A 23,431-nucleotide genomic window follows, 5' to 3' on the forward strand; every position below is an offset into this window, starting at 1 on the left:
TTAATTCTCTCTGTCTTTAACTTAATTAAATCCTGCTTATTCTAAGTTTGATATTATTCCTATAGGAAGCCTTTGTGATGTGTACCAGCCTCATCCTCCAGGCTACAATAGGTCCCCTTTCTCTGTGTCCTCTTAATACCTCGTATATCTCTCTGTGGGGTAGCTGCTATTCTTCATTTTACTGGCCACCTTCACTAAACTAATCCATCTCTTCATCCTGTGTACCTAAAATAATAGTTTCTTATACCTATTAGCCTAAATATATTAGGCTAGTGAGAGATGAATGAAATTGTGCGGTAGTTTGAACATTCTTTGGCATTGCCTTTCTTTGGGATTGGAATGAAAACTGACCTTTTGCAGTCCTGTGGCCACTGCTGAGTTTTCCAAATTTGACTAAATTATACTAAATTTCTAAATTTAGTCTAATTAAATTGAGTCTAATTTCTAAATTTCTAGACTAAATTAGACTAGTTTTCCAAATTAGACTAAATATATGTATGTTATAGGATTGAGTGAATATATACATGCCTTGGAATCAGATGTAACTAATTAAAAGAATTGGAGTAGGTATAGTTCTCATCGTAGAGTAAATCACTATATAAAAATAGCAATTTTAAAAGTACATGCTCTGTGTATGGTGGTTGAGTAGTGTCATCTTTACACACATAAGACATCACTATTATTTTCCTTTTACTTTAGAGAATTATGCATATTTTTTTTCTGGGCATCTAGAAAAAAATCTTTATTTGTAGTTTTCTTTTTGTTCTATAAGACCTGACATAGTCTAACTCAACGTAAAATGCTCAGGACTGCCTAAGAAGTACATGATTTTAGATTTCTCCTTTCCTCTTTGAGAAAATATCTAATCAAGGCTAATTGATTTCAACATCCATGAAGATTATTAGAAACAAAAATAAGTTTTAAAAGTCTTTTCTTATTTTCAAAAATAAGTCTTTTTCTTTAAAAAATAATACTAGTTTAAAAACAACAACAACAGCACCCAATCTCAAGCATCAGAAATGCATTAGCAGGGTTGCTGGAAATTATCTCTATATGTTTTTTCGTTCTTTCACTGGTTCTGTTCTTTTATTGTGTGATAACTGGCACATACCTAAAAACTCTGGTTTCTGGAGAGCAGAAAATAGGCCAGTGGGATCTTAGCTCCCAGCTGCAGGGCAAAGTGCTCGAGTGAATCATATATTTGTTTGAATCATTTGGCAAAAGGGCACATGTAGCAAATAGACTGCTACCTCTAAACCCTGCGGCATGACAGCCCAGGATGCTTGGCATTTTCATAGACCCGAGCTGTTTAGTATTTTGCCTTGCTTTTCTCTCCAAGTTGTATTCAGTCTGATTATTCATTTCTGTAATAGGGGCCTGACCCCGATGTTAGGGTCATGTCCCTAGTCAGTATATGACCATGACACTTACTGAAGCTCAAGCTAGCTCTTACCCTTTCTCTGCTGCTGGCTCCTGAACTGTCATCTACTCTGGCATTTTTACTCAATGGCAAATGAAGGGATAGTGCTCTAAGAGGACGGGGAATGGAACAACCAGCAGAGAATATGGCCAGTGTGGTTCATAGGTTTGAAGTCCCTAAGACCAAAAGTTATTATAGGTAAAACTAAATAACAGTTGAAGTTTGTTTTCTACTTACAACGTTTTTTTTTTCTTTTATGTAACTTGGTTCCCACTTGTCAGTTGCTACCTTTCCCATTGGTCCCTCAGTTGTAGGAAGTGATGCCCTCAAATCTCTCGGCTCTTGGTAGGACTGCTCTTTGTCAGGACTCCTCTCTGCCAATGTCACCACAATCTGGGCAGCATGCTCACCCACCCTGTCACCTCATATTCACCAACTTAGCTAATTGATCTAGAGCCTAAAGTCCATATTGTTTCTAAATCTCTGAGGGCCCAGCATCATAAAAAATCTGACTTCTAGGTTACTCCTCAGCACTTCTTGATTTGAATCTGTGTGCTGCCTGGCTTTGACCGATTTTCCCATCCCTTTCCAACTGTCTAGATTCTTCCATTCTGGTCTACGGAACCCTATCATCACCATGACCCATATATCTAGGGAGATCATACAATTTATTGTTTTAATGTGAATACTCTTGAGAGTGGAATGGAACATCTGGCAAAATTAATGCTGTTCCAAACCAAGACATACAGTTATTCTCCCTATACCCTCAAGCTGTTTTTTTTTTTGTTTTTAAATTTCCTTTTTTGTTTTTTTTTAAATTTTCGTCCTCCAATACTTTGGCTACCTTATCTGAAGAGCTAACTCATTGGAAAAGACACTGATGCTGGGAAAGACTGAAGGCAAAAGGAGAAGAGGGCAGCAAAGGATGAAATGGTTGGATAGCATCACTGATTCAATGGACATGAACTTGGGCAAACTCCAGGGGATGGTGAGAGATTGGGAGGCCTGGCATGCTGCAGTCCATGTGGTCAAAAAGAGCTGGACACGGCTTAGCGACTGAACACCACCACCACAATATCCTTTTCCTTTCTTTTGCTAAGTAGAACCTGCTTCTCCTCAAGAGATACCGCAGTGCCTTTGGTCTTCTCAAGTGATGACTATTTTTCTTTTCTACAATATTCATACCACTGTTACTGGATCAGGGCTAGGTGTTTTCCTTGCCCTTTGAACCAGTTTTAGACCTTTGTCTCTGAAGTCCTTCAGCTTTGAAACTCATGCTATCAGACTACTACATGCTACTCATTCTTACTGCAGACATCTGCTAATTCTGTCACTCCTCCAAACTCCAGACGCCTCTCTGTCACCCTCAAATTCCACTTCTGTGGTTATTCTTGGTGATTCGATTATTCACATAGACATCCTTTCCCAGTACTTGGCTTATCAGTCTCTTGGCTTCTACTTCTCCAAAGATCGTGTCTTTTCTCCCACTTCAGCCACCCGCTCTCATGTCATATCATTTCTGATGCCAGCACTGTCTTCATCATCTCGATTTCAGATGTGTCATCTTAGAACCAAACTTCATATTATTTCCAATCCTATCTTTCTGGTTCACTAACTCCAACAATTCTCCAATCCTATCTAGACCTATAGTCCACTGTTCATGCCATCCTTTTGTTAGCCTCAATTTCCTTGTGCTTTGACTTCCTTCCTATACAGCTCAGATTCCATGATTTGTAATAGAGAGCATTTCTTTACATGTACTCTAAACTTCCTCACCTCACTGTCTTCTGTCGTACTTATCTGGCAAACACCATTCTGGTGAAACTGGCAGCTGAAGATAGAGAGGCCAGAGAAAACCCCACAATCATGCAGATTAGTCCCAATTTACAGTCATGACCACTACTGCAAAGGGGTCTTTAGTCTTGTTTAGGAATCTATTACATTTCATTAGTCTAATGGTTTGGAGAAGGCAATGGCACCCCACTCCAGTACTCTTGCCTGGAAAATCCTGTGGACGGAGGAGCCTGGAAGGCTGCAGTCCATGGGGTCGCTAGGAGTCGGACACCATTGAGCGACTTCACTTTCACTTTTCACTGACATGAATTAGAGAAGGAAATGGCAACCCACTCCAGTGTTCTTGCCTGGAGAATCCCAGGGACGGGGGAGCCTGGTGGGCTGCCGTCTATGGGGTCACACAGAGTCGGACAGGACTGAAGCGACTTAGCAGCAGCAGCAGCAGTCTAATGGTTCCTCCCATTCTCCAGAACAACCATCCCTACTTTTTCTTTCTTTAAATCTCCAGAATCTCTATCCTGCTTTGGTGATGACCCTGGTCCCTGTTTTGTTTTGTTTTGTTTTGTTTTTTTGAGTAAATATAAACAGTCAAAAACGAACTTTCATGTGCTCCCATCACCATATCTTCCAACCTATCTGAAGGTATTCCTGTATGCTCTAGCCTCCCTCCTCTTACTATGGCTGAATTGTGCTCCTAAATCCGACCCTCCACTTGTACACTGGATCCTGGCGGTTCTCCTGTCTCTCTCCTGCATCATGAGTATTGCCTTCTTTATTACGAGTGAGTGAGTGAGTGAAGTCACTCAGTTGTGTCCGACTCTTTGCGACCCCATGGACTGTAGCCCACCAGGCTTCTCCATCCATGGGATTTTCCAGGCAAGAGTACTGGAGTGGGTTGCCATTTTCTTCTCCAGGGGAATCTTCCTGACCCTGGGATTGAACCTGGGTCTCCTGCATTGCAGGCAGACACTTTACCCTCTGAGCCACTAGGGAAGCCCTTTCTTTATTATATTGTCCCATAAATATACAGAGACTGTATATCTTCTCTCATAAAAAAAACTTCCTGAACTTCACATCTCACTCCAGAAATCTGTCCTATTATTCACTATTTCCTTCTAGGAAAGCACCTTTAAAAAGTGCCTATTCTCATAGTCAACACTGTCTCTTTTCTTTTCTTTTTCTCTCCAATTGAATTGTATGTAATTCCTGCTCCTTTCACTCTACCATATCTGTTCCTGTCAAGGTTACCAGTGACTACTGGTAACCAAATAAATCATTAATTCTTAGTCTTCGTCATATTTGATCCATGAGCATCATTTGACAGTCGTTCATTTGAGCTTCCATGAGACACTTTTTTCATTTGGCTTCTAAACAACCGCTCCTGGTTTTTCTCCTGCCTCACTGGCTGATCATTCCCTGACTCTGTTATACCCTTTTATTATCAAAAGGGGCAAACTTCCAGTTATAAAATAAGCAAGTCATGGGGATGTAATATACAGCATGGTGACCATAGTTAATAATATTGCACTGCATTTCTGGAGCTATGCTGGCCTCCGTCACAATCTTAGAACATCCAGGCATACTCCCACCTCAGGGCCTTTGCACTGGCTGATCCTGTGCCTGGAAAAACTTTATCCACATGTATATTTCTCTTCTACCTCCACCCCTCACTTACTTTATGTATTAATAGTTATTCCAGTGTCTGTTATTACTCCTGAAATACAACATATTTTAGTTATCTGGTTTATTGTTTGCCTTCTCCTCTAGAATGTATACTTCATGAAGGTATTTTTTTTTCATTTATGTTCATTTCAATGACCCAAACACTGACTGATTCATAGAATATGCTCAATAAATAACTATTGGATGAATTCATTAAAAAAAAACTCAGTTATATTTTTCAAATCACATTTTTTCCTGCTTATGCAAAAAGTCCTAAGAAGAGGAAGGCAGAAACACATTTGTTCGAGTTTAATTAGGCTAGTGTGGTACAGGTGAACGCCTCTGAAGAACAGCAGATTAGAACTTGTTTACCTAACCCTCATTTTTACAGGTATCTTTGGTATAAGCAGACCAAAGCTGTTAGAAGGGATCAGAATTTACCTTCAAGTAAGAAAAACAACGAGACTAGAGGTACAGTTAGGAACAAGCACAACCTAAGGCATTAATGGGATCCATTTAAAATTGCAATTAGACTGGGAGGATTGTTCTCACAGTGATGCAGGCTTTTCTGGTAGGGAGTTACTATATATATGAATTCCTGTCAAATATACTATAGAGGAAGTTTGGCCTTTTGTGGAATATTGACTTGTAAGACCTTGGGGGTCTTTTCTGCCTGTACAAATTAGAAATCAATGGCAGAGAACAGGGAGTTTCTGTGTGAGATGTGCAAGACTGGTTACTCCAGGAAGAATCCACCAGAAACATTTCATGTGTTACAGTTCTCAAACTTATGAACTCCCAGCGAGCTATAGCAGGTGAAGAGGTTATCGTTTGTTGGTTGGTTGATTTTGTGTTTTAATAAAAGCTGGCCAAGACCTTGAAAACTGAACCAAAATACATTTTACTATAACTACTTAGCCTCTGTCTAATCAGTTTTTAGCTGTCTCTGATACTGGTTGAAAGAAATGTAGACAATAAGCAAATTTCACTTTGATATTTCCCATTATAAATTAATAACATTTTTCACTACTCCTCTACTAAATCGGAAAACTGAATATATGGGGTGTAATAAACACTTGGGGACTTGATTGGCAGTTTTAAACTTGTAAGCATCTTTATCAGCAGACTATCAGGGAATAGAAATAGAAATTTTTCTCTACCTCTTTTATTGCATTACCTTTTTTCATTATGCCATAATTTTAGGTTAACCTTGCTGCTGCTGCTGCTGCTAAGTTGCTTCAGTCGTGTCCAACTCTGTGCGACCCCATAGACGGCAGCCCACCAGGCTCCCCCGTCCCCGGGATTCTCCAGGCAAGAACACTGGAGTGGGTTGCCATTTCCTTCTCCAATGCATGAAAGTGAAAGTGAAGTCGCTCAGTCGTGTCCGACTCTAGCGACCCCATGGACTGCAGCCCACCAGGCTCCTCCGTCCATGGGATTGTCCAGGCAAGAGTACTGGAGTGGGGTGCCATTGCCTTCTCCGTAGGTTAACCTTAGGAAATACCAAATAATAACGCTTTGTAATAAGAAATCACTCACATATACATTCTTTCATGTAAACTTTAGAATCATCTTAAGAGTTTATTATTCTAATCATGCTATCTATTGATGCTTCTACATATGTGTATATATATATATGTATGTGTGTGTGTATATATATATATATATATATATATATATATAATAATGATCAAAACCATAAGAGGCAGAAGTTCTTAATATCATGATAACAATTCTGAGTCCCAGAAATGTTAAGTAGCTAGTCACATTTACACATTTTACTTAAAAAAATGAACTGGATTCAAACCTATTTGTATGCCTACTTTTAATTTGTATCCAGGCTTTTAATTCTCACACTGTGATAATTTTAAAGATGAGAAGAGTAAATCTTAGAGAAACCAAGTAATTTGTCCAAAGTATAGAGCTGAGAACTGGAAGAAACAAGAATGAAAACCAGAGAGCTTTTTTCTAAGACCAGAGTTCTTTCCACTCTTCATACAAAAAAAAAAAAAAAAAAAAATTATTACATTTAACAACAGTATAAAAAACACAAGCCCAAGTTGAAAAGCAATGGAAGGTTATGTATTAAAAGAAAAATAAATATGAAAGCCTAAAAATAATTAACTAAATTTCATAGCACATACTACAAAAGTCAATAGCTGAGTCTAAAACACTTCTATTTCATAGACTCTTGAATAGGAATTTTCTGAGTGTGAATATTTACAGTTTATTTTTACATATACACATAGTTAAACAGCATAAATTTTTTCAAAAATGCAGGAAATTCTATGTACATACTTAAAAAAGAAGAGGTTTTCTTAAAGAACACTGAAGACCTTAGATGATATATAAATATATCCTAAAGCTTCCGTGGTGACTCAGACAATAAAGAATCTGCCTGCAATGCAGGAGACACAGGTTCAATCTCTGGGTTGGGAAGTTCCCTTGGAGAAGGGAATGGCAACCCACTCCAGTATTCTTGCCTGGAAAGTTCCATGGACAGTGGAGCCTGGCAGGCTACAGTCCACGGGGTTGCAAAGAGTCAGACATGACTGAGTGATTAACATAAAGCATCTATGTAGCAACTGATGCTATCTCTAGATTTCTATATTATTTTGGAAATACTGGGATGTCAGAAGTGTAACCAGTTTATAATAATACAAAGAATGACGGGTAATAGTGTGTGTGTATGTTTGTGTGTATGTGTGTGTGTGTGTACATATATATATAAATATATATAATATTCCCATGTTCTTATATATATATATATATATATATATATATATATATAAGAAACAAGGTGTTAATTTAGCTGGCTACCTTAGATAGCTACAAGTTTCTTATGGTCTCACTATTTTTATTCTTACCCAATTCCCACATGGAAGTTATAATGATCTTCTTGACAAATAAAAATCAACCATTACATTCTGTTATTTCAGCAGCATCTTTTTTTTTTTTTTTAATTCAAATAAAATCCAAGTTCTTAACCACGGGCAAGGTCCTGTATGATCTGTCCCCTGCCTACTAGCCTCATTCTCCACTTTTTCTCATTCAACAGTGTCCACTTCATGTAGATTTTAAAACTGGTTTCTGAATGGATCTTTGGGCCTTAGCCTATGCTAAGCATTGCCTGAACACTTTGTCATCCTCTCTTCCACATGACCATTTCTTGATCAGACAGATTATAGTTAATATCTTATATCCTTAGGAAACTTACCTGATCACCGCTTCTCAAGCAAATTTCTACAGTGGCATCCTATTTGTTTTTCCGATAGCATTTATCATAATTTAAATCATTTTGTTTGATCATGTATTTTAGTTTCCTTTTCAATCGGTCTCATCAGACTGTATATTTCATGAATCCAGGCATTCCCCTGAGGTCGAGTTTACCTCCAGTTCCCACCTCAGCGCCTGATTCATAATTGTTAATTAGCAAGTACTGGATGAATGAATGAATGGAGTGAATATGTATGTTTGAAAAATATTTTTATTGGGAATTTGTATCTGTGGAGATCAGAAATTGAATTTTCTCTGGAGCATATGGTATAGAAAGAGTTTGGAAAGTATGAAGAGCTTTAGATCTAAAATTGATGAAAATATAAATTTTGAACTTCAATTTATACTCAAGAAAGCAAAATTCTTTCTTAACAATAGACAATATGAAGGAAAAGAACTCTTTCAAAAACTATTGTGAGGCTTAAATTCATCCACATCCAGTGAGTACCTAGTAAATCCTAAAATCTATCCTCCTTTCTCCCCAGTACAACATCTAAGTTCATTCACCCACCAAATCTCACCTGCCTCCCCCATGTCCCCAGTAAGTGGAGGGTACTATGTTGAAATTCTAAGAACCAACAGGCCTCTGGACAAAAAGAAACACATTTTTCATGATCGGTACCTGAGCCATGGGAAACTGGGATTCAATAATGAAGGTGAAGGAGTTAGAAGCCATTACTACCATTTCAAGGACATCATTTCAAGGACATTATTTAAAGGCATCATTTATACTCAGAAAGACCTTTATGTCAGCATTAGTAGTTTTTAAATAATAGTATCAGTGTAGTGACTGAAAAAAATATGAGTGTGACACTAGGGAACCATAGCAAGAGCAGTAGTAAAGGACAACATATGAAAGGGTATAGAATAATCCTAGAACCTGTAACAGAATGTGGGCTTCCCGGGTGGTGCTAGTGGTAAAGAATCTGCCGGCCAATGTAGGAGACATAAGAGACGCGGATTTGATCCCTGGGTCGGGAAGATCCCCTGGAAGAGGGCATGGCAACCCACTTCAGTATTCTTGTTGGGAGAATCCCATGAACAGAGGAGCCAGGCAGGCTACAGTCCATAGGGGTGCAAAGAGTTGGACATGACTGATACACCCACATGGCAGAATAATATTAACAGTCAACAAAACATTTTCCAACAAGGTAGTTTTAAGTTTGCCTTCTAAACAAGGAACTCAGACTTGGAGTTCAAATTATCATGCGTGAAAGGTGACAGAAAAAAGTATATACCACCATTGATGCTGTTATTGGATATTTATTCATTCATTTATCCCACAATTACTTATTGAAAGTCAGCCCTTGTGATTTTCACTGGGAAAGCCACTGGGATAATTTTAAGCAAAAATCATTCAGTTCTCTCATGGAGGTTGATGGGGCCTGAGGAAGAAAGAATTACTTCTATGTACATGTTTATAAGCCACAGCCCAGAATAAAAACTAATTTCATGTTTTTCATACAAAGGATGGCTCTCTGTATTTTTTTTTAAATAACTTCTAAATGATGATTTTATAAAAATAAGCTATTAATAAAGATTTTCATTTTTGGAAATAGAAATAGACATTCATAGAAATCATATTTGTGGACAAGATTAACTTTTACTCACAGAGAACTTCTCATAATCATATAAGATAAAGTTTTCATCTAAAAACAAATGTAGTATAGAAAATAACCAGAGTTGTTTGAAAAACTTGGATAACCTGAATGATATTTGTAATGGGATTTGTAAAAGCCTTTTCCAGTCTTCATGTGTATAACTCCCTGACCTTGTTCTGAACAAAATACCAGCTCATATACTCTAGTTTTGAAATTCTGTTGAAAAGGATCCTTAGCCATACCACAGAAATCTGTGAATTCCCTCTACTGGTGTGGTGAGTCACCTCAAAATCTTCTTAAATCAATAAAAGGCATAATTTAACTGAAAACTCCTTCCTTTTCTTCTCCAGGGGATCTTTCCAACCCAGGGATCAAACCCATATCTCCTGGCAGGTGGACTCTTTACCACTGAGCCACCTGGAAAGCCTTAATTGAAAATTCTATGTCAAAGTTAAACTTACAAAAAGGAAGTATCAACCTCAGTTTAGCAATTCCAATATTAGGGACAGAATGGGAGACTACGACGGCAGAACTGTGGCCAGTACCTTTTGAATGCCTGCTTGGGACTCCAGAACGTTATTCTCTGATCCGTTGCTTCGGTTGATCATCCGCCACATTTGGGAATACATGCTGTCCCTCTCAAAAGGATTCATTCCCTTCATGCGCACATGCTCATACACTGCAGAGTCCAGGACCGTGCCATAAGGGATATCTGTTTGCTTGGAGAGGTCCTGGAGAGACCTTGATTATTGGGAGAGCAGAGAGACACAGGACAGAGTACTGAATACTTTCAAGTGGAAATAAAGGAAGCAAAAAGTAATATATGTAAATACAAATGTCAAATTGCTTTTTTTCTTTTGCTATTTCTTAACATTAAGATACAATATAGAAAGAGAATTGCTGTAACAGTGTGTAGAACCTACATGGATCACAAGAAGACAAAAATCATTACTAAAGGAAAGGCGAAAGTTTCGAGTGATAGAGCAAGGCTATTTTTTTTTCCGCTGCTGTGAGAAAAAAAATCAAGCAATTGCTATCAAAGCAAAGAAAAATGAAATTATATTGCTATATAATCATATAGTTTTTAAAAATTTCAGTATGTTGCAAGCTTTAAGCTTATGTTCTTTTAGGTGACAAGGCTTCAACATTTTTATAAAATAATTACATTTTGTATAAACAACATGTTTGGGTAGGCGTATACTTAAAAACTAGTATTTGTAACAGTCATTACTTATTGAGTTGCTACTCCATACATGCCATGCAGTTGGCATACACTATCCGTACAGCAATGCCTCATGTTCAGAACTATTTCACCTATTTTACAGATAAGAAAACTTAGGTACAGGGAATAAAGGATTAGCTTAGTGTGGCACGGTCATTGAAGGATAAAGACAGAATTCAAATGCAGATCTGACCAACTCCGAAAACCATATTTCTACTGCAAGATGCTGACTTTTATCTCTATATTTATTTATTTTTGTTAGATTTGCTTTAAGTGTGTGTGTGTGTGTGTGTGTGTGTGTGTGTGTGTGTGTGAGAGAGAGAGAGAGAGAGAGAGAGAGAGAGAGCTTTCTATTTGTATTAAAATAAAGTAAATTTCATGCTTCTGCAAAGCTGAATATGTTTTCAGCTTTCTCTTTTACAGAATAATGTTCCAGGCTTTTCAAATCAATCTGTAAGTTACAGACGGTATCTACTTGTCCCAGGTTATTCGTCTCTAAATTGATGGTCAATTTCCTTATATGTGAGTTTCTGATAAGACACTCATACTTTCTAACTTGGAGAACCAATTACCACTTCACTGGAACTCACTGAATTTGTGTAGGCACCCAACTCTAATGACTGACATTTAAGAACAAATATGTGTCTTTGGCATACTGTTTAAAATTAGATGCTGGCATGCTTCAAACTCACTAACCTCTGAGAATGGGAGCAGATGCTTTGAAGCACTATACCATATTTTGAACAAGAACAAATACCCACAGCCCTCCAAAACCACGGGCCATGAATGTCATGTTATGTATACCTCTGACCTTTTGGTTCGTTTCTAGCTGGAGTTTGCTAATGATTTCCTGGGGGTCTTTGCAAGCAACACTAACATTGGGTAAGGGTATTGGGAATACACTTGCAGGTCACCACTTTCCATCATGTGCAAAATTGTGTTGCAAACAATACATATGGGCCATGTTTGTTAAATATTTGTGCCAGTTTTTAATGATAACTTTCAGCAAAATTTAATCTGCATTTTATTGAGTTTTACATTGTTGATGTGTATAATCTACTCTATGGAAATGAGTGATACCATGGTAATTCCTTTTTGCTCTACACTTCTGCTTCATGAAATGATGAATTTAAAAATTACCATTTTTTTTTCTTTTTGCAAGCAAAGCTTTATTGGGGCCCCTGCTGCAGCAAGGGGAAACAAGAACAAACAACAGATTCCTTTGCTTGCTCATTCCTTGAAGGAGGTAAAATAAAGAAAGTAAAAATGACTATTTGAAGGGGAGAATTTTCTGGAATATCCTACAATTATTGAGATAATTCTGCCATTTTTAAAAGAAAATGTGACAGTATAGATAAATAATTGAGGAGGAAGCAAGAATATGAGTGTGTTACCCATAGTTAGAGTGCAGCCTAGTACCAGAGTGACAGGGCATCTGCTCCTGGAATGTGCCATAAATTATCTTGGTACTAGTACAGCAATAAGAATTTTGTTTCCAAAGAACAGTTTATTTCTTATTTATTACTGTTTCTAGTAGTAGAAGTAAAACTATATTCAAAACTAACATTCTAACATATTTCCCAATGTTTAGTGATGCTTTAAACTGGTTACACAGGGGGAAGAAATGAAACTTGTCAATATAGATTATGATAGCAGATCTCATTCACTCAATATCTACAAATGCAAGAGCAAGGTTAGGTAGTCATACCCAGCCTGCGCTTTCTAGAACCTGAAGGTGATGTTAGGGCTGGAGAAAGCCACGTTAGGATTCATCAGAAACCCTCCCTGGATATGACTGGCCACTTTCTGCTCAGTAGTTTCTGGCAATCAATCTCGATTATAACTTTCCGAAGGTTTCCACTTGGCAAGATGATAGTGTATTGGTGAAAAAAAATGTGTATGCATATATCTAAATATGGCAGAAAGTAAAGAGGAACTAAAAAGCCTCTTGATGAAAGTGGAGAGTGAAAAAGTTGGCTTAAAGCTCAACATTCAGAAAACGAAGATCATGGCATCCGGTCCCATCACTTCATGGCAAATAGATGGGGAAACAGTGGAAACTGTCAGACTTTATTTTTAGGGGCTCCAAAATCACTGCAGATGGTGATTGCAGCCATGAAATTAAAAGATGCTTACTCCTTGGAAGGAAAGTTATGACCAACCTAGATAGCATTTTCAAAAGCAGAGACATTACTTTGCCAACAAAGGTCCATCTAATCAAGGCTATGGTTTTTCCTGTGGTCATGTATGGATGTGAGAGTTGGACTGTGAAGAAGGCTGAGTGCCGAAGAATTGATGCTTTTGAACTGTGGTGTTGGAGAAGACTCTTGAGAGTCTCTTGGACTGCAAGGAGATCCAACCAGTCCATTCTGAAGGAGATCAGCCCTGGGATTTCTTTGGAAGGAATGATGCTAAAGCTGAAACTCCAGTACTTTGGCCACCTCATGCGTAGAGTTGACTCATTGGAAAATACTCTGATGCTGGGAGGGATTTGGGGCAGGAGGAGAAGGGGACGGCAGAGGATGAGATGGCTGGATGGCATCACTGACTCGATGGATGTGAGTCTGAGTGAACTCCGGGACTTGGTGATGGACAGGGAGGCCTGGCGTGCTGTGATTCATGGGGTCTCAAAGAGTCGGACACGACTGAGCGACTGAACTGAATTGAACTGAAATATGTAACTGCTTTGTTCAAATAGTCATACTAGTAAAATACTGCTAAATAAATTAATGCTCCTTCTTAGCTTTCCATGAAAAGAAAATTGAAATCAACTGCTTGGATCTTTAATTCAATCAAAATTTTGTGCCATGGTATCACCTTGAATATTAGCTTTAAATGTGAATATAGAATTATAACACAGGTTTTTAGCTGGCAAAACTGTTTTATACACACAGAAATTTTAAAGCAACATCTTGATAGGTTTCCTATGTGAGGTTCTTGATGTCACAAAGAGGCAGTTTATTTTCAACATATTTCAAATTTAGAATAGCAGAACATTTTATAACTTAGAACAAAGGCATGTTCCCTCTAGCTTCACTTCTGATATCAAGTTCAGCTTATAAATGTGCTGTGAGATATGCTTGCAATAAAAACTACAGCTTGTCTGATTCAGTATCATTCCATCATAGTACACCAAGATAGCACACGAAAGGTGACAAAAATAAAATGAAGCAAAATGAAGTGAACACAAATAGCTAATTATTACAGAAAAATAAAGCTGTTTTAGGAGCCCAACAGAGAAAGAAAGGACCTATTATAAGTACTAATTTTGTTATTTTCATGCTTATAAGATTTTCTGCTAAGCAATGCTATGGTCTATATTATAAGGTCCTAAACAAATCAAGTGGAGAAGGCAATGGCAACCCACTCCAGTACTCTTGCCTGGAAAATCCCATGGACAGTGGAGCCTGGTAGGCTGTAGTCCATGGGGTCGCTAGGAGTCACTTTCATGCATTGGAGAAGGAAATGGCAACCCACTCCAGTGTTCTTGCCTGGAGAATCCCAGGGACGGGGGAGTCTGGTGGGCTGCCATCTATGGGGTCGCACAGAGTCGGACACGGCTGAAGTGACTTAGCAGCAGGAGCAGCAAACAAATCAAGTAGGTTATTTCACAAGTGGTAATCCTCAAAACCATTCTATCTTAAAGTCAACATCTGAGTAGATAGTATTTAGACATGCCAAATCATTGTTTTAAAATGTTACACAATTATAAAATAGTCCACAAGCACCTAATACATAAATTTACCTTGGCAAATATTGATATTTCTTTTCTAACAATTGGCAACGTTTACCCAGGACACAGAAGAAATGGGAAAATCTAGAGTGTTTTAGAGAAGTGTTAGCTGTGAATATACTCATACTGATATATTCTGTCTTTCCACCTAACCACACAAAACATGCACACGCTGTGCTGTGGGTGCTCGGTCGTGTCCCCATGGACTGTGGACCGCGAGACTCCTCCCTCCATGGGATTCTCCAGGCAAGAATACTGGAATGGGTTGCCATTTCCTCCTCCAGAGGATCTTTCCAACCCAGGAATCCAGCCCAGGTCTCCTGCATTGCAGGCAGATTCTTTACTGCTGAGCCATCTGGGAAGCCTGAACACACACAAAACTCGGCAAACAATCACTCTGAGAATCCGTGAGCCGTGAGCCCTCCTCTCCCAACCCACACCCCAACTCATACACACAGTAAAAATGAATGTCCATAGCTATATGTATAAAAGAAAGCCAATGTTTTCCCAGTCTAATCAGCCTTATTTTCTCAACATCTTACATCTTACTGAAATTCTTCTTTTATTTATTATACCTGTGTTCTATACTAAACAGTACTATCTGATAGATAAGTGGTATTTAGTTACATGAACATTACAAATATTAAGAAATTGTAATTTAGGGCATGTCTGTGAAATTAAATTTTAAGGTGGATCTAGGCTGATTACAAACTCTTTCCATGAGAAGAAAAATACTTAAAACCCTTCAAGCATTGAAAATTAATTTTGATACATGTGATTGTCTGATATTAGCTATATCTGATAACAATAGCTTTGATATTGGGTAGGTTAGATTTTAAAGTCAAGCAGCTTTCTTATTTGTAAGCCGTGTGATGTTAGGTACCCCTGTTAACTTTACTTTCCTCATCTATAAATGGGGAGAGTAACAGTGTCCTCAAAAAGTGATGATTTTAGGACATGTCACATCAGTATTTGATCAAGCTATCTATTCTTTTCATACAAAGATTATTATTATAATAGTTCTTCACCTTATAATGCACTATTTAATGATTTGTAATGGACTATTTTTTTTTTTTTTTTTTGGTGTGTGTGGCAGGAGGACCCCTTATACTACTAACAAGGAGATTTGTGAATTGGAGTTGAGTTAAAGCCTTATCACCTTTCCAAGTACAAGAATGTATGAACTTAGGATACTAAATGGTCATAATTTTCTTCATAGCAAATTCTTTATGACATTTACATGACTTTATTAGTGTAATTATAATGAATGTGTTGCTGCTTAGATTTTTTTAAGCTGTCAGTTAAAAATCTAATGTCCATCCCCACTGCCGTGAACTTTCACTCATATTTTTACCTATTTTCTTTCAATAGGCAAATAGATCTTATCCATATAAACTTAAAATAACTCTCATAGGCCTTTCTTTTACATCTCCTCTCCCTTTCTCTCTCTCTTTCCTTCTTTCTTCCTCCCTCCCTCTCTTTCTTTCTCTCTCTTTTTTGTTTCACATTTGAGCCTTGTTGTGTAGAATGCTCACCAACAAATGACAAGAGTGAGCTGCCAGCTCTAGTTCTGGGGAATTTTAAGTCTAATCCCATTTTTAATAGAATGGAACACTTGACTCAAGTTATCCCATCAGAAGGATTTTTCTTCAGGGAGAGAAAAATGGAACGTGGTTGATGGGATAGGCGCTGGATGCTGCAGGCAAAGGGGCTGATGGTGGAAGAGAGACAAACAAGCAGGGGTGCATGAAAAGTGCCCTCCAACTCAGTTCAGGCTTTTCCTCCCACACTCTGCCCAGTTTCCTCCTCTGGATGGTAATTTCAGCATCTGCCAAAGGACAAATTTTACTGTAACTCCAAGGGCCCAGTATAGCAACCGCACGGAGCCCACTGGTGCCTACTGAGGTTCACTGGTTGCAGTGGCTGAGCACTGTCGTTGGCAGGGTACAGAGGCAGGTTTTCCAGGCAGGAAAAGTGCTCCAAAATTTAACAACTTAATGAACAACTACACGCCATAATAGAGGGCCAGCAGAGTGAACATTAGCGATGTTGAGACATAAGAAACAGAAAAAAGAGTTGGAAACTAGACTGAGGTGGTCAGAGAAGGCAGGCCTACCATGGTGAGGTACTGCCAACCTCTGCACTGGGCAACCTCTCAGCTTCTAAAAACACAGGTTTTGAAGATATAAAGATTGAAGTGTCAATCCTTGAGCAAATAAAAATTTTCCAAATTGCAGTTCCTTTCCCTGTTAAATAGGAGAAATAATAATTTTATAATAAAATATCTGGAGGTTTGTAGTAGATTTTGATAGAAGACACTTCCCTTAAAAGGTACTCTTTAAGCGCTCAGTTACTGATCCTTGCAATTATTATTATTATTACTGTTACTTTGTCCTCTATTATGATTTCAAGGATCGCCATGTTTTTATTTTTCCCACCAATAGACTCATTCTCAGCTAAAGCTCTTCCTCACCGGTGGCCTTTCTTTCTAACACCTCACTCTAACTTCTCATCAAGTTTTGTAAATTTTACCTCCTAAATCTTGCAAATCTATCACTACCTTTGCCTTCCCATTGCTAGTACCCTCATCATTTCTACCTTGAAAATTATTTCTAAGCTTTTCCCCTATCTCTACTCCCACCTACCTCTAATCCAACCTTCACAGCCAACAGTGTTCTTTCTGATATGCAAATCCGATCCTACCTCTGCCTTATTTAAATACTTCCTGTATAACCCACTGCCCTTAGAAAATGGTTCAAACTCCATAGCATTCAAGATCCTTCAAAAATTTGCCCTAAAAATTTTTTTCCCCATTTTCAGAAATAACCTTTTGCCTCATTCATATTCACATTACAGGGCAAACAGACTATTTCATCATTCCTTGCTTGGTAGGTGTTCTCCCAGCATGTTTGCTTATCTTCTTGGTGAATTTCTTCCTTTCAAGATCAAATTCTGATGTCTTTTCTGTGCTCTTCTAATACTTAAAATATATGTTCACATCTTAGCATTGTGTTTTGAAATTTTACTTCTTTGTTTACCTCATTAGAATACATGTTACTGATTCTCATGAGATTTTTTTTAAATGTTATTTATTTGTTTTTTATTTATCTTGAAACTCAGAACCTAGCCAGGGTCTGGAAAACAGCAGTTAATGAGGTTCATTTGTTTTGGCTGCACTTCTTTACTAGGAAAATGCTTTCATCTTGGAAAGCCAGCATTCCCATTAAACCAGTGTTGCATAAAAATGGAATTTTTACTATATATTACTAGCCATTTTGTGGGTGATTAATAGTGGCCAGAAGTATTGTGTAGTTAAAAAAAAGAAACTTTTTTTAGAAAACAAAACTTTATAAAAAGAGAACTTTAGAAAGCCTTTCTGTATTACAATCAGCTGCAAAAGCTTTATTGGACCACCAGTGAGTTGTGTGACAAGATGTTTTGCCATAAATGAATTCAGAGGCAAGACAAATAAAAAGAAAATTTAAACAAATAGTACTGAAACAAAATATCGGAAAAAGCTCAGGTATAGTCCGAGATTCTGGTAGACACGGGGTCCAGTACAAGCTGGGATGTCTATTCCTGAGACAGATACTTATTTAAGCAGTGTGGAAACAGATCTGACAATTTAGTGGTAGATGTGATGAATTATTTCTGATTAAAATATCAGAAAGAAACTGAAATGATGAAGAAAATTGCTCAACTAACTCTGCTAAAGGAAATACTTAAAAAAATATATACATATATAAAAGAATCTATGGTTTTAGGAGCTGCTGCTGCTGCTGCTAAGTCGCTTCAGTCGTGTCCAACTCTGTGCGACCCCATAGGCGGCAGCCCACCAGGCTCTGCTGTCCCTGGGATTCTCCAGGCAAGAATACTGGAGTGGGTTGCCATTTCCTTCTCCAATGCATGAAAGAGAAATGTGAAAGTGAAGTCGCTCAGTCGTGTCTGACTCTTCGCAACCCCATGGACTGCAGCCTACCAGGCTCCTCTGTCCATAGATTTTCCAGGCAAGAGTACTGGAGTGGGGTGCCATTGCAGAGATACAAACCAGAACAAAGAACAGTCACCTTTGGAAATGTGTGCTCGTGCTCAGCCACTCAGTCATGTCTGACTCTTTGCGACCCTGTGGATTGCAGCCCTCCAGGCTCCTCTGTCCATGGGATTCTCCAGGCAAGAGTACTGAAGTGGGTTGCCATTTCCTACTCCAGGGTATCTTCCGGACCCAGGGATGGAACCTGCTTCTCTTATGTCTCCTGCATTGGCAGGCAGGTTCTTTACCACTACAACCACCTGGGAAACCCTTTGGTCATACTGGAGTTTTATTTTTTCTTTCTTTCAAAGGTTAAGTATTTACATAAAGAGGAAGTAGTCTCAAGAAGAGGAATGCTCTACTTATAGGAGAGCAGAAAAGCAGAAAAAGGCTTTCCAGTGTCCTATCTGCCAGTGTAGCCAGTTGTCACTTGAGAAACCACATTCTGTATCTTAGTAGCTCCTTCTCAGTGAATTTCTCCCAACTCCTCAGATACAAGTTTGGAAAGGAAGTCTGATGAAACATAAGGGTATCAAGGGTAAATGGTGAGGTAAGCAGGACTCTAACACTCCCTGATGTCAGAAAATTTGGTTTGCAGATGGCTCAATCCATATGCTATGCTATGCTATGCTATGTCGCTTCAGTCGTGTCCGACTCTGTGCGACCCCAGAGACGGCAGGCCACCAGGCCCCACCATCCCTGGGATTCTCCAGGCAAGAACACTGGAGTGGGTTGCCATTTCCTTCTCCAATGCATGGAAGTGAAAAGTGAAAGTGAAGTTGCTCAGTCGTGTCCGACTCTTTGCGACCCCATGGACTGCAGCCCACCAGGCTCCTCCGTCCATGGGATTTTCCAGGCAAGAGTACTGGAGTGGGTGGGGTGCCAGTCCATATTGATGAGCTATTTTAAGTGAATGAAGGCAACTGCTATTTAATGAAAGCAAGCTCAGGAAAGAGTTGAATGTTCTTTAGCCCAGTGATGCTACTGCTGCTGCTAAGTCACTTCAGTCGTGTTTGACTCTGTGCGACCCCATAGATGGCAGCCCACCAGGCTCCCCTGTCCCTGGGATTCTCCAGGCAAGAACACTGTGGGTTGCTATTTCCTTCTCCAATGCATGAAAGTGAAAAGGGAAAGTGAAGTCGCTCAGTCGTGTCCAATTCTTAGCGACCCCATGGACTGCAGCCTACCAGGCTCCTCCATCCATGGGATTTTCCAGGCAAGAGTACTGGAGTGGGTCGCCATTGCCTTCTCCATCAATGATGCTAGGTTTCTTATTTTAAAAGATTAAGGTTAAAGTCATAGTAGTGGCAGAAATACAATTCTCTCATAGAAGGTAAGACTATATAGCCTAAGAAAGTATAATTTATGGGACCAGTTAATTTAGGAGGAACCCAGCCATGGTTGTCTCTAGTGGAGAGAATGTGTTTGTGCCTTTCTTCCTCTCATGGTGCCAACACTTCTCCCTTCTCAAGACAGAAGCAGAAGACTAAAGTCTGAGGCCAACAAGTTTGAAGGATCCCTGCAGGGTGGACTCAGGGGATGTCCCCTGGATGGAGAGGGTGCTTTATAAGAGGAGCCCTAACTGGACCAAAATGGACTGAGGATGTAGAGAGGAGGGTCAGCAGATGAGAATGGCTCCCTGTGGTGGATGCTCAAATAAGGCTGGGGTGGTGCTTCCTTCCCCAGCCCCTCTGTTCTGGCCTCTTCCCCACTCCTGTCCTATACCCTTCACATGCCCACACACCCAGCTTTCTGTGGTACAGCAGAGCATATGACATAAAAGACAGCTTCAGATTTTTGTGCTCTGAACTTCTTTAGAATACTTATTTGATCTTTATTTTTTAAAAAAACTATTTAAACATCCATCAGAATTCCAAATGTCCTTGGTCTAGAAAAAGTAGAGGTAGTCACGTGGAGCACACTGCTCCCTTCCAAACACTGTCCCTCCAAGGTGGATTACTAGGCATGGAGGGCTATATCCCAGGAGATGCCTTTCAAGTCTTTCCTGAGAGATTTAGGAATGTTTCCCTCCAAGAGCAGTCAGGAGCACCCCATCTGCCACATGGTATACACAGGATGGTCATAGGTAATACTAGAAATTCAGGTAACATAGATGCAGTTGAGGTAGAGGGATGTCACTGACTAGGTATGGAACATCTTCCTGCACTAGAGAGATGCATTTTCCTGTACACTTTTGAGGTTGATTTGGACTTGGATACGATAGGTCATTTTAGAGAACCCAGAGGGAGGAGGAAACACTCTGTCCTTCTGGCTGCTGTTAAGCAATAATTAATGATGATGATGGTGAAACTCTCTCCAAAATGACAATGCTATATAAATGTGAAAAGACAGTCATCTGAAAATCTGATTGTCTTGCCTAACTTGTTGTCCCATATTATAAGCTAGGAACTAATTTTGTCATGTCATGAATCTTGATATGTGGCAGACATTATATTTTTCCACATGTTGACAGAATGATCGTTTATGACTCTGTTCTCTATTTTAAATGGCCTATTAGTTAAAGTAGTCTTTTATTATACACACACACATCTATGCATATATACACACTAATTAAGCAAAACTCTGTTGCAAAAGGCTCAATATCCTGTGAATTCAATTACTCTGCAATTTTCCTGTGTACTTTCTTATACATTATTGAAAAAGATGCAATATTTGTTTACACAGGACAATATGAACAAATATGGAATTATCCTAAATTTGTACAGTCAGCATTTCATTATATTTGCTACTGATGGTCAGCTAATTATAAAATTCATTAGGACAATATCCTTAAATAAACCAATACACTTCAGTATTAGAACAGTAGATTTTTATGTTCCTCTATCATTGAGAATACAGGAAGGACTTGACTAATTCCCAAGAATTTCCCTGAGGATCAACAAATTTCTAAATGATGTTAAGAAAGAATCCTTATAAAATCGTAACATCAGAGAGTTGAGAGAATTCCTGGAGGTATCACATAATTCGATTACGTTCTTTAAGGCACATAAGCCAGTCTCCAAAACTGACTTTATTTTTCTTCCTAAGGCATTTTTATGACTTCGAAAATTTAACACCAGGCAGTCCTTACTCATGCCTAACCTAAATCCCTCCTATTCAAATAAACCTCTCATTTTGTTCTCAGTCCCATGGGCAATAGTTACTCATCATCTCTAGGACGCCTCTATTTCTTTCTTTAATAAAACACTGCCTTTTCATTTTCACCCCCAGCCTTCTCCTTGCTGAATTAAATACTAAATTCCTTTTGTTTTATTCCCAGGATCTACTACTCCCCCTTGCTTTTTTTTTTTTTTGCTTTGTAATTAACTGAGCCATCTTTTTCTTCTCTATTGCAATTTTTGCATAATCTATGGATCTTATAAATAGATTATGGTAGTTTAAAAGTCCTGAACAACTTTAACACTGCTAGGTGACCTTGGTCATTTTCCTTATAAACATCAACGCTACATTTCAAATTTATAATTGATAGATGATTTAATCTTAAACCGCCTATATCCCACAATTTCGAACTATTATAGATACACACATACACATACACTGTTTTTTCTTTCCATCTCTGTGTGAATTATCATATATTTGTCCCTATTAAACTTCACCTCACTTCTAATCACTTTGTTTAATTTGTCAAGGTCCTTATGAATTCCTATAGTGTGGTTCTAGGCAATAATCACCCCTACTCAATATAAAGTAATCTGCATATTTAATAACTTTACTCCCTATTCCATACTTCAAATCAACACTAAAGATGTTAATTAGAATCAGGGCCAGCACTGAGTTATGGAAAAAACTTTATTCAATATACCCTCCAAGGATGACATTGAACCATTGATCAGTACCTCACAATTGGGCTACTAACAAGCTATGATACAATAATATACAATATTACTACACAGAACAATGACCCAAATAAAATATAGTATGGATTCAAATGAGGAATCAATAGTAACTTGCTATTTTTTCCCTATAAGGTTTTTTAAGGAGCTCAAAACATTAATCAAGTATCAAATTATTCATAGTGAAAGAAATAACTAGAGAGGAAGAATTTATCAGAAATAACAGTAGGGTTACTTTAATAGCCTATTTAAAGACCCAGTGATATGCTATTGTCAAAATAAGGCAAAAGGTCACTGTTTCAGTAAAGCGTCTAATGAATCTTACTCAAACAAAAATCCTGGCTCTTCATAATACAGAGCAGGGAACCAAGTTTCTATTGATAACTTAAAATTTCCTAAATATCAAAGATGTTTTCCTTCTTTTTTAGTACAGTAGGTCTGTGGATTTCTCCAAAAAAGATTTTTTGGGTAATTGTCCAGAGAAACTATCCTCTATTCCCAATTAGGTATATATCCTTTTTGAAAAATGTCAACTAAAAGCATATATAAAATGCATGTCCTAATGCTCAGAGTCAGGTCTTATCGACAGTCACTCAGATTACACTCCAGTGTTTTTGCCTGGAGAATCCCAGGGAAGGGGGAGCCTGGTGGGCTGTCGTCTATGGGGTCACACAGAGTTGGACATGACTGAAGTGACTTAGCAGCAGCAGATTACAAATATCCAAACTATTTTAAAAATTTTCTCTCCATCCATTTGCTCTTTCATTAGCAAATGTTGAGAGTTCTGCATCCCTCTCAGAAAATGACAATTGTCATTAAAAAACAACAACAACAATAGC

At 38.4% G+C, this 23,431-nt stretch overlaps 1 protein-coding gene across 1 annotated transcript in view; it reads right to left on the reverse strand.

The window, feature by feature from the left end:
• GRID2 (glutamate ionotropic receptor delta type subunit 2) overlaps positions 1–23,431 on the reverse strand; it is a 1,601,453-nt gene that overhangs the window by 240,529 nt on the left and 1,337,493 nt on the right. Inside the window, exon 13 of the mRNA XM_015471545.3 lies at positions 10,299–10,494. Within this exon, the coding sequence (XP_015327031.2) occupies positions 10,299–10,494 (196 nt within the window). The remainder of the gene's footprint in view (positions 1–10,298; positions 10,495–23,431) is intronic.

This window comes from Bos taurus, chromosome 6 (assembly GCF_002263795.3).
Source record: "Bos taurus isolate L1 Dominette 01449 registration number 42190680 breed Hereford chromosome 6, ARS-UCD2.0, whole genome shotgun sequence".
Lineage (NCBI taxonomy): Eukaryota > Metazoa > Chordata > Mammalia > Artiodactyla > Bovidae > Bos > Bos taurus.